This window comes from Myotis brandtii, unplaced genomic scaffold (genome assembly GCF_000412655.1).
Source record: "Myotis brandtii unplaced genomic scaffold, ASM41265v1 scaffold177, whole genome shotgun sequence".
NCBI lineage: Eukaryota > Metazoa > Chordata > Mammalia > Chiroptera > Vespertilionidae > Myotis > Myotis brandtii.
The window spans coordinates 21,278-33,372 of NW_005356555.1; the positions used below are offsets into that span (position 1 = coordinate 21,278).

Below are 12,095 nucleotides of genomic sequence, written 5' to 3' on the forward strand. Positions count from 1 at the left end.
GGACAATGAAGACCAATGAAGACCACGGCTTTGCGTATGTGCCAGCAAAGCCGTGGAGGCCATTTACTGGATGTGCTATTCCTTACATAACCCTATACTATATACTTTATGAATCAATAAAACACTTACAATTTTTAATTGTAAACCTGTGTTTTCTATCAAAATTACTTCTTGCGTGAATTTTGGGACACCCTTTAGTTACTAGAACTTACCAACAAATAGCAACCTAGGTTCCAAAAACCAATTCTGTGGGGCTTGATCTAATCTTAAAATACAAATGCAACTATTAGAGATAATAGACAATGTTTAGTACCTTCCTCCGCCCTGTATTGGACCATCCACTGCCCAGCCAACCTGTTACCTGGAATCAGCTTCAAGGAATTTTCCAGGTACTCATCTTCTGTGATAGGTTGGCCATTTAACTTCAGCTCCAGGGTGAAATCCCGTAAGACCCAGATAAAGTCTGGAAAGAAACTCACAAACTCTGTGGCATCTTCTACTCCACCGTGTCTAGGAGAAGACTTTGCCCTGATGAGTTCTGTCAACTCTGTCACATAACTAGGACCTGGCTAAGGAAAAGGAACTTTCTACCCACAATTCCTACACTTCCCTCAAAAAATTATTATAAACATTGTCTTTTGCCCTGGGTTCCCTCTGCTCCACCAAAGGCCACTCAGCCGCAGGGAAAGAGAATTCAGCTTTGTCTCCATTCCCATCAATTTCTCAATAAAACTGGGAAGGATACTGCAGTTTCTCTAAGGCATCATTGTTGATAGTGCTCATGCTGTTATAGATGAAAGTGCTACTCAGAAGCACAGCCAGGGCAAAGATCCATGAGTCATTCTTAGGATCACCCTAGAAAACATATTAGAAAAAACATTTAGGAGTCTTATTTTCAGAAACTCATTCAGTTATTTGTTTAATCATTTTAATTTATTATTTCAGATCATAGTGTGTTTGGTACAAAGAAAACACCTTGAAATCAGAATTAAAGGCAAATCTCAGCTTTGGCAATTACATTGACATTTTTGTGATCTCAGTTTCCTCACCTATAAAAGAATTCTAATTATGCTTTCCTTCAAGTGTTCTTTGTTTCTAAGTGGGAGTAAACACATAATTTTGAACAATTCATTGTTCATAAGTGACACCACATGTTCATTTAACAAAAAGTGAACTGTAAAATAACTACTATGCTAGTCACAACTGAACTCTTAAAATAAAACCAAGTAAATTAAATATTTATGAACTACTGCTAAATGTTATATATTTTTCTTAGTTATAGGGAAACAAAGGTGAATATAATTGTTACACTTGAGATAACTATTTCATGGTATTTACAAACATTTAAAAACAAATGCAATGAAGATGACAACAATATAATGTAAAGGTTACACAGTAATAGTGAATGTTAGTAAAAACAACAGCCATTATATCAAATTAAAAAGCAGCCAATCAATGATTCTCTCTCATCATTGATGTTTCTATCTCTCTCTCCCTCTCCCTTCCTCTCCCCTTCCTCTCTTAAATCAATAAAAATATATATTTTTAAAAAATGATGAATTGGTCAAAGGGGAACAAAATATACTGAAGTTAGAGAAAGAATGGGTTTATAATATGAAACATCCCTAAAAATTTTGTGCTGGATGTTAAAGGATTTATAAAATCTTGACTTGAAGAAATGAAAGAAGCCTGCAAGTAGAAAGATCTGCAGAAACAAAATGAGAGTTAGAATGCAATAAGTATAGTTATTGTTCTGAGTGGCACAGAGCAGAAGGTAGGTAGAGAAGATAAAGCTCAAAAGCAAACTCCTATGAAGAATAATGAAGAGCCAAAAATTTTTGGTTGACTACATTATTGCAGAAGCCAGCAATTAGTTGTAGTATAAACAATGTATAACTCAGCTCAAGACCCTTGAATTTAGTTTCTCAATAAAAGCTTATTACAAAGGGTAAAACTATTTACTTCAGTGCTCAGAAATAAAAGATCTTATCTAATATACCACATTATTTTATTTAACCCAGAAATGAGTTTCAAAGAGGCCAAAGTCTGCCTTGTTCAATATAGTTAGATTTCAGCATTTCAAGAATAGATCACCACAGTTAAATTACAAAGGATCATGAAAAGATAAGAAGAAAATCCAGAATAAAAAGGATCTGTTTGTGACCCTGCCTTACTTTTGCCACATCACCCAGGCCCTCAGTGTCCAGAAGGACTAGGGTGTGGTTGGGGTTGGAGGGGTGGGGCACACAACACATCCAGATGCCTTTGGTTTCCGACTGCACCGTGGAGCCCAGAGGGAAACCTGCAAGGGAATGGCAAATGCAACACAGAGTGACAACAGAGAATCCAAGAAGCCCATGGGCCACAAAATGAGACGTACAGGGTTATAAATGCCCTAAGATACAATACAGTGCTTTCTCTATTTCAAGGGTGTCCACATTTGTATACCATCTACGCATACTTTCACTAGCAGTAATACTTTTTCACATAAGTTTGGTTTATTCAGACTGCTAATTCAATTTTGCAAAGTAAATATATCCCTGTTCATGTCTATGTGGCCCTACCCACACATTGGATGAGAAAAGGAGTATGCTACACCTAAGAAAACTTTGTTTTTTATCCATTCAACAATCATGACTCCCTAAAGAAGTGAGTTGAATGTACTGTAATTAGATCAAGACCTTTCAATAGTCTGAGGAATGAACAGGGCAATTTATTTAATATTATTTATTAAGCACCCATTATGTTCTTGGCATTGGGGGTATGTTCAAGGCTCAGGAGATACCGCAGTGGCTAAAAGATACAGAAACACTTTCTCTTTGGAGTCTTATAGCCAATGAAGGCTAAGACCCTGGTAACTTATAACCAGCTTATGAGCCAGGCACGTGAAATCTGGTCTTAATGGATGGGACTATGGAGAGACAGGGATGGAAAAATAAATAAATAACAAATTAACAAATAAATAAATAATTAATACGCATACTTTATAAGCCCTCATAAAGGACTATGGCTGCATCTCACCTTTTACTTGTTTTGAAGATGCTGTGAATCACAACTAATTCAAGGAATCCCAGCAACAATTAAAACATTCTTTAAGAGAAACATTATCACATCACATTTATTCTGATTTTTTTCTATTTTGAGGGAAAACAGAACTTCTGAGAGCCCCACATTGAACCAGAATAGAAAAGATGTTGATGTGTGGTTGATGCTGTTTCTATAGTCTCATTTTCTGCCCATGGATTTCAGTATGTTGTCCTCTATTTTTCTTATGACTTATTTTATATTCCCAGGGTCAGATTCTCTTTACAGTAAACCATATTCATGTGCTTTTTAGTATTTAGATATGCTAGTCTACAAGATATTCTGCAACACCAAGGTACAGTGCTCTAATCAGAATTTTCATGAAGGCTAGCTAAAGTCATATAAAAATAGCAGTGACCTAAAAGATAAACTTTCTGATTTATGTTTCTCTTACTCAATTAAAGAAGCACTTACTGTGTGCTTACTATGTTCTACACACTACACTTGTTACCGCAAATTTGTAGCAAAGACTCCAGGTAAGGTTTTTTCCTCTACTGATTTTAATTTTAATATAATAAGAAAAAAAGTAAATATATAATTATATAAAAGATGTTCATATTGTGTTAAATTTAAATGGAGAGGCAACATGATACAGGATGGGCAGGGAAGACTTCTTTGATAACTGGGACATTTGTTCAGAGCCTTGAATAAAAGGAGCCAGCTGGGTAAAGAAGAAGCAAGTATTGCAGGCAGAGTGAACCACAGGTTCAATGAACTGGAGATAGGAAAGGGCTTGCAATTTGCAAGGGCAACAAGGAGGCTGGTATGGTTTTATCATAACCAGTGATGGAGAAAATGTATAAGGTAGAGGAAAGACTAGGTCACAGTGGGCCTCTGAGGAGTATGGATTTTATGTAAGAATAATGCAAGCTTATGGAAGGCATTAAAAGCAGCTAGATGAAACTTTGCTTGGTTGCTTTGAAGATAATTTATTAGAGAGGGTCAAAGTAGAAAAAGGACACTTCAGAAAAAAAAGAAGGGATTTCAGGCAAAAGATTAGACTGACAGCCTCATAAATAAAAATCTTAAAATAGTCCTGGTTGGTGTGGCTCAGTTGGTTGGAGTGTCGTCCTATACACCTAAGAGTTGTGGGTTCAATTCTTGGTCAGGGCACATACATACCTATGTTGTGGGTTAGATAACCCCATTGGAGCAAGCACTGGAAGGCAATGGATCTCTCTCTCTCTCTCTCTCTCTTTCTCCTTCCCTCCCTCCCCACCTCTATCCTTTCCCCTGTCTCTAAAATCACTGAGCCTGTATTCCAGTGAGGATTAAAAACAAATGAAAATAGTAAGATAAAAATAGAAAAACAGATTTGAGATATATTTGTAAGAGTAACAAGAGGGGAATGTATGAATTGGATGTGGGAGATAAGCTAAGTGAGGGCTATCAAGTTAGAGGCTTGAAACTAGAGGCTGGTACACTACTGGGAAGAAAATGATTGAGAAAGCAGAAAGTGTACTGTTATTTTGCTTTGTTTGGTTTGGTTTCATTTGGGTTTCAAAGTGGGGATTGATCTAGACTTTTATTGTGAACATAACTTTAAGTGGAAAACTTTCAAAAAGAACAAGTTAGATAGTTATTTGATTAATGAGTCTGAATGTCAGAAGAGATATTGAGGCAAGAAATATCCATTGCAGAGATATGAGAATAAAAGTGGCATTTAAAGTCCAGAGATTGGATGAGATCAAACTGAGAAAGTATAAACAGAGGAGAGAAAAGATCTCAGGGCCAAGTCCTGGAGGGACCTACAATTCAGATGAGTGGATAAAAAGTTGGAGGCCAGTAAAGAGATTGAAGAGAACTAGACACAGGGATAAAAAGAAACCCAAAAGAGTGTGGTGCCACAGAAGCCGAGTAAAGAAAGAATTTCAAGGAGCAGAGAGATATCAACTATGAGATGAGATGTCAAACAGGGAACTAAGATGGATCCAAAGAAACATCCATTGATCATACAAAATGAAGTTCATTGGTAAATATAATAAGAGATTTCAGTGGACTGTTAGGGTTAAAAACAGTGAGAAGTCAATTGAAAAGAGAGGTGGGAAGAGTAGAATTGGGAAAGGAAATTAAGACAGACAAAATATTTTAGCTTGAAGAGGAATAAAAAGAAAAAATGAGGTGATAGTCATAATGAGATATGGAGTCCAGAGAGAAATTTTAAGATGACAGATATTCAAGCATGTTGGTTAGTTAATAAGAAATCAAAATAGAAATCAAAATTTCATGTGGGAGACATAACTTCAAGAGCTTAGTGCCGGGTGGGTTAGAAAAGATGTCTCTGAGAGCACTAGTTTGGGAGATTTTCCTTTTATAGGAAGCGGAAACATAGAAGTAAGAATTAGGAACAGAAAAAGGTCAAGTTGCAAGTTTGCTGGTGAGAACTAGAATTAGAAAATGTGTCTAATAAGAAATATGGGATCTCCCTTCCTGTGACCCTAGAGAAGTAGTGAGAAGCTGAGGTTCAGCTGGAGTTAAGCAAACAGCTTCTATCACAAGACTTCACTCACCACACTTTTCTCTTGCAAGACAGTTCATCAAATAGGATTTTCCTGTGCGATACAGCCCAACGATGGCCACAACCACCACTGGTTGAGAAATCTTGTAAAGAATCTTTAAGGCTTTCTCGTTCACTGACATCTCCTCATCCTTGTTTTCCACCAAACACATGGGGACCAACATGATGGGTTCAGATGCCATGGCAACCTGCAAACCCAAAATAGTTTCTCTGTAGTAATAACATCACAAATTCATTCTCTGATTCAAGGTTAATCAAAGCCTGTGTGCATCAGCAGAGGGCCTGTGGGACCTCTGTACTTTTCTATGGCACAAAATGTAGAACAGCATTTGATGGTAGTGATGAAACAGTAGATACTATCAGCCTCCAAAGTTTTACTTCCATAATAAAAATAAAATTCAAGCAATGATTCTCATTCATTGCTGAGCTCTGTGAGAGATGCATTACAAAGCTGACCTCACTGCTCAGTATAAAAACCTTGCAAATTTGGACTTATACCCACTTTGCATATGTAATCAATACAGTTCAGAAAGACTGAGGGATATGCTCAAATTTATATGTGAACAAGTGGTAGGTCCTGGATTTGAAACCAAGAGAGTCTATGTCACTATACCATGCTTTGCAATCACCAATCTGGAAGAATCTTTCTTAACAACATTGATTATTCCATATACTCCTAGAAATTGTTTTCTTAATTTCCTTTTCAGTCTGTTCATAGTTAGTATATAGAAAGGCAACTAATGTTTGCATGTTGACTATGTATCCTGCTACTTTGCTGAATTTGTTTATTACTTTTAACGTTTTTGTGTGTGGAATCTTTAGTTTTCTACACATATAATCATATCGTCTGTGAACAGAAATAATTTTACTTCTTCCTTTCCAATTTGGATGCCTTTCTTTTTCTTGCCAAATGCTCTGGCTAAAATTTTCAGTACAGTATTGAAATGAAAGTGGTGAAAGCAGGCATTCATGTCTATTTCCTGATTGTAGAGAAAAAGCTTTCAATCTTTCACCATTATGATGGTGCTGTGGGTTTCTCATATATGGCTTTTTACATGGAGGTAGTTTTCTTCAATTCCTACTTTGCTGGGTGAAAGAGTGTTGACTTTTATCAAATGTTTTTTTCTGCATAGCTAGAGAAAATCATGTGCTCCCCCCTTATTCTATTAATTTATTCTATACTACATTGATTAATTTATTCTATACTACATTTATTAAGAATAAACACCACTTGGTCATGAAGGGTCATAGAGTATAATTCGTTTAATGTGCTACTAAATTTGGTTTGCTGGTATTTTGTTGAGGATTTTTGAATTGATATTCATCAGGGACATTTGTCAATAGGTTTCCTTTCTGGTAGTGTCATTATGTATTTTTGGTATCAGTATAATATTAACCTCATAGAATGAGTGAGGAAGAATTTCCTCCTCTTCAATTGTTTTAAGTTGTTTGAGAATTGGTGTTAGTTCTTCAATGTTTGGTAGGAATCAACAGTAGAGCATTGGGTGTTTTTTTTGTTTTGTTTTGTTTGGTCAGGACATTTTTTATTACTAATTAAATATCCTTACCAACTGTAGGTCGAAAATAATTTTCTTTGTGATTTCGCCTTTGCAGATTTTGTTTTCCTAGGAATTTGTCCATTTCATCTAAGTTATCTAATTTGTTGGTGTGCTGCTGTTCTTAGTGCTCTCTTTTATCTGTTTCCTACAGAATTGGTAGTAATCTCTTTTCTGGGATTACCCCAAGGAAAAGAGTCTATGTGAATAACTTTCTCATTTCAATATTAGTGCCTTCTCTCTTTTTTTTAATCAAGCTAGCTAAAGGTTTGTCAATTGATTGATCACTTCAAATAACCAGCTTTTGGTTTTATTGATTTTCTCTATTGTCTTTCTATTCTCTACTCTAATCTTCATTATTTACTTCCTTCTGTTCAGTTTGTTCTCCTTTTTCTAGTTCTTTAGATTAGAAAAAAAAAAGTTAGTTTTTTTTATTTGAGATTTTTTTCTTTTTTTAATGTAAATATTTATACCTTTAACTCCCTCTCCCCTTTAGTACTGCTTTCACTGTATCCCATAAGTTTTGGTATGTTGTGTTATCATTATTATTTGTCTCTAAATATTTTTCAATTTCTCAAGTGATTTTCTTTGATCTATTGGTTGTATAAGAGTGTGTTGTCTATTTCCACAAATTAGTTAACTTTCCAGTTTTACTTCTGTTACTGATTTCTAACTATATCCATTTTAATCAGGGAAGGTACTCTGTATGGTATCTATCTTTTTATATTTATTAAGACTTAATTTTTGGTTAACATGTGTTCTATTCTGGAAAATGTCCTATGTGCTCTTGAGATGAATGTGTATTCTGCTGTTATTTATAGAAACTCTGTTAGATCTAAGTGGTTTATTGCATTGTTCAACTCCTCTATTTCTTTAATTAACTTCTGCCTGATTTTTCTATCCATCATTGAAAGTGAGATATTGAAGCCTCCAACTATTTTAATAGAACTGTTTGTTTTCATGTCTATTCAATTTTTGCCTTGTATGTTTTGAATTTCTGTTATTAGGTGCGTAAATGCTTACACTTACTATACTTCTTTCTATATTGAACCTCTTCTTAATATATAATGTCTTTCTATGCTTTTTGTAACTTTTGTGACTTTTAAAGTCTAGTTTGTCTGATATTCATATATCCATCCATGCTTTCCTTTCGTAACTGTTTTCATGAAACATCTTTTCCACCATTTCACTTTCAGACTATTTGTGTTTTTGAATATAAAGTAAGTCTCTTGTAGACACCATGTAGTTTTAACATGTTTGTTTTAAAATAAATTGTACCAATTTCTACCTTTTGATGATAGACTTTAATTCATTTACATGTAGAGTAATCCTATATAATAAAAGGCTAATATGCAAATCAACTGAATGGCAGAATGACTGGTTGCTATGATGTGCACTGACCACCAGGGGACAGACACTTAACACAGAGCCAGGCTCACAGCTGGCAAGCGCAGCGGTGGTGGTGGGAGCTTCTCCCACCTCCACGGCAGTGCTAAGGATGTCCGACTGATGGCTTAGGCCCGCTCCCTGAGGGATCCCAGACTGCGAGAAGGCACAGGCGGGGCTGAGGGATGCCCCCCCCCCCCCGCCCAAGTGTACAAATTTCGTGCACCAGGCCTCTAGTTACTTATAAAGAGGAATTACTTCTATCATTTTGCTATTTGTTTTCTATATGCCTTATAGTTTTTTATCCCTCTTTCATGTCTAGTTGACTTTTTTGTACTAAAAGATTTTAATGCTCCAATCATTTCCTTTTGTGTATATCTTATAGCTATTATATTTTTGGTTACCATGGTAATTATATTTAACATCCTAAAATGATCACACCCTAATTTAAATTTAAACCAGTTCAACGTCAATAACATACAAATACTTTCTCATTTAAGCCATTTTCATGGCTTTTAGTTGTTGACCTCTTAAATATAGTTGAAAACAAAAAGTAGAATGACAGACTGTTGTTACAATAACATTATCAGTTATAATTGGCCATGTATTTACCTTTATCAAGATATTTATTCTGCTGGTGCTGCTGTCATGAAACAAATGGGCAGAGAAAGGACCTAAGAGAATCTCAGCTATCCCAAATACAGGATTTTTCCTTGATCATCTTCATGTGTATAGCTCAGGGACCCAAAGGGGGTGCGGGGAGTCTGTTGTCTAAGCCACAGACTGACAAAAGGAAAGTGTTCTTACTAAAGCACGACTCGGGTAACTATAAATGCTTGCCCCTTTCCCTTAAAAAGTCCATCTACACCCTGATGGCTTCTGAGCCCACAATTTGGTCCTGGTATAAATTTCACCATTACTTATTTTTCAGGGAAACTGTAAGGAAAGAGACACAAAATGAGTAAACAAAAGGGATTGCTAATATCAACAGCTTCTCCTGAGCGGTCCCCAATCGCCATTCCAACCATAACAGTGATAATCACCACCTTGTGCTTCTCTGGAAATAAGGTTTTCATATCTAGGCTATACTTTGGCAGGCTGAGTTTAGTTGTTCTTTCCTGTCACATTCATGGCACAGTAAGCGTAGGCTAAAAAATTTCATAAAAATTTAACAATAAAAAATTTCTCTATTTTTGGTTCTGCCCTTACAATCCCTGCAAGGGCCAAAGTGCTCCCAACTTTGTGAAGATCTCAGATTGAATGTTATTGCTGTCACTGGATAGCCACGTCTATAGTGCTGTAGAGAGGCTCTATCCAAAGCAGGGTCATCATCAGTGAGAAGCAAAGCCATCACCGCATCAGTGTCCTAAAACCTAAGGCTTAAACAGTTCTTAAGAGAGTAGCGAGGCTTATGATACTGAGGAAGGACCTGACACTGGAATGACCTGGGGACACAGCCATGAATTTAATTGTTAAGCCAAAGACTTCATGCATCTCTTGTGTCTCATGGTCCTAGTTGTTGAGAGCAGCTATAAAAATTGTAATAAGTATGGCAAGTATTCATCAAAATCTGAGTTTTTAAATTGACAATTCAACTTGACATATGATAGATCAATGAAATGTAATATCTATAGAACCATTTATAATACTAAAGGGACTGAGGAATTTAGGTTTCAGAAGGGAAACAGCTTTTGATTTTTCTCCTTTTTAAGAAGTCATTAAAATCCTTTTGCCCACAAAGTTCAAAATTCATCCCATGTGGGAAAATTGAGTCACTGGGAGATTGATTTGTGCATCGAAATAAAGAAATAGATATATATTAAGGGCCAATAAAAAGTATATATTAATAAAAAGATATATATGTCAATGAAAAATAACAAGAAAACCTCTCAATTTCTGCACTCTCCATGTAAATGTTCAAAAATATCCACGTGGAATGACTCAGAACCCAGCTGCCCTTGGGTAGGTCTGCATAACTCCTGGAAATATCTGCCATAGAATTTCATTAGGGAGAAGGAAAGAACTACTTATTTTCCAGGAAGTGCTGAGTTGCTTCTGCCCAGTTTTCAGGATGTACCAAAGAAAGAAGCTGCTCCTAGAGTCCAAAGCAAGCTTGGGCCTGAGCAGTGATTTACAGCCAATGTCTGGTTTCCAACTTTTAAAGATGAGACTGGGGATGGGGATGAGGCTGCAATCCATAGGCAGCCCATTTGTTTTGGGTTCTCCTTTATCATTTTCCTCTCCAATAAATGAAGGCAGCCAGAGCTCTCTGAGTCAGTCTGCTCTTGATGCAAAAAGTGAGAGTATAGGAGGTGAATCTAATCTAATGTGGAGTTAAGACTAAGAACCAGTGATAAATCCATCCTAATGTAAATTATAATGAGGAACATGGTTGAAGAAATTGCCTTCACCACCCCCACACCCCATTAAACAGCCAGGAGAAGAACAATCTCTTCTCTGAGTCAGTCTGCTCTTGATGCAAAAAGAGAGAGAGTATAGGAGGTGAATCTAATCTAATGTAGAGTTAAGACTAAGAACCAGTGATAAATCCATCCTAATGCAAATTATAATGAGGAACATGGATGAAGAAACTGCCTTCACCACCCCCACACCCCATTAAACAGCCAGGAGAAGAACAATCTCTCATCTCTCAGTTTGCTGCTGTCCTGGTTATGTGACATCCTACGAGGCTGTCACCTTATAGCTACCACTGCTCCAAAGGGGGAAGCTGAGCTTCCCCAGAAGAAAGCCAGCAACTGAACCCTGCAGTCCAGCCTGTACTAAAGGCTACAGGGGCTCTTACCTCCCTATTCCTCAGGGACCATTTTCAATCAGAAATTGAGAGGTTTAAGCTCAAGATCAAGTTGCATGCAAAGAAATGTTGAAGGATTAGCATTTCTGCCCCTCAGCTCCTCAGGCCAGTGTGTCAAAGATCAAGCTCCCAATTGTTTCTCACTCCTCCTTGCTCCCTCTCCTACTCCCGCTTTTCTATTGCTAGTTTATAGAAGATGGAAAGAAAACGGAGCAAAAATTTGAAAATAAAAGTAATTTCTGTCTTTTTAATTTTGTTTTGGTAGGGACCACACATTCAGAAACAGTGCAGGATAAAAAACGGGCTTAGACCTTAGAGTTTTTAACAGTTGATTAAAGAGACTGAGAATGAATTATTTTCTATAAATAGAGCGTGTTAGAATTTTTTGAATACTAAATATGGTTAATACAAAAATAACTCTTAAATATTATAGTGTAGGTTGGGGACCACCTTTTTCTTTTTCTCCAGTGTCTAGCAGGGGCCAGTCTGAAGCAGCGATGGAGAAGGGGAAGGAATGGATCCCACCCAGTACCTCTGCAAAGTCATGGTTTAGTCCATCAGTCCCAGGGGACTTCAGCCCCTTTCCACTGACAAGATCAATACAGGGCTCTTTGTGCAGCCTTGAGCGGCTGCCCCAGGAGGAGCGGTTTCTCCCGGGGACACATTGCGCGCGCTGTCGCCCTGCAGCCGCCTTGGGTCCTATCGCAAAAGCTGAGGCTCCGGAGCAAAGCGCCTGGCC

General features: G+C 37.0%; 1 protein-coding gene across 1 annotated transcript in view; it reads right to left on the minus strand.

The window, feature by feature from the left end:
- LOC102251387 (guanylate-binding protein 6-like) overlaps positions 1–12,095 on the minus strand; it is a 30,112-nt gene that overhangs the window by 17,347 nt on the left and 670 nt on the right. Inside the window, exons 2-5 of the mRNA XM_005863364.2 lie at positions 5,595–5,790; positions 2,175–2,302; positions 746–855; positions 362–558 (exon numbers count right to left, since the gene is read on the minus strand). Of these exons, the coding sequence (XP_005863426.2) occupies positions 362–558; positions 746–855; positions 2,175–2,302; positions 5,595–5,784 (625 nt within the window). The 5' untranslated portion in view covers positions 5,785–5,790. The remainder of the gene's footprint in view (positions 1–361; positions 559–745; positions 856–2,174; positions 2,303–5,594; positions 5,791–12,095) is intronic.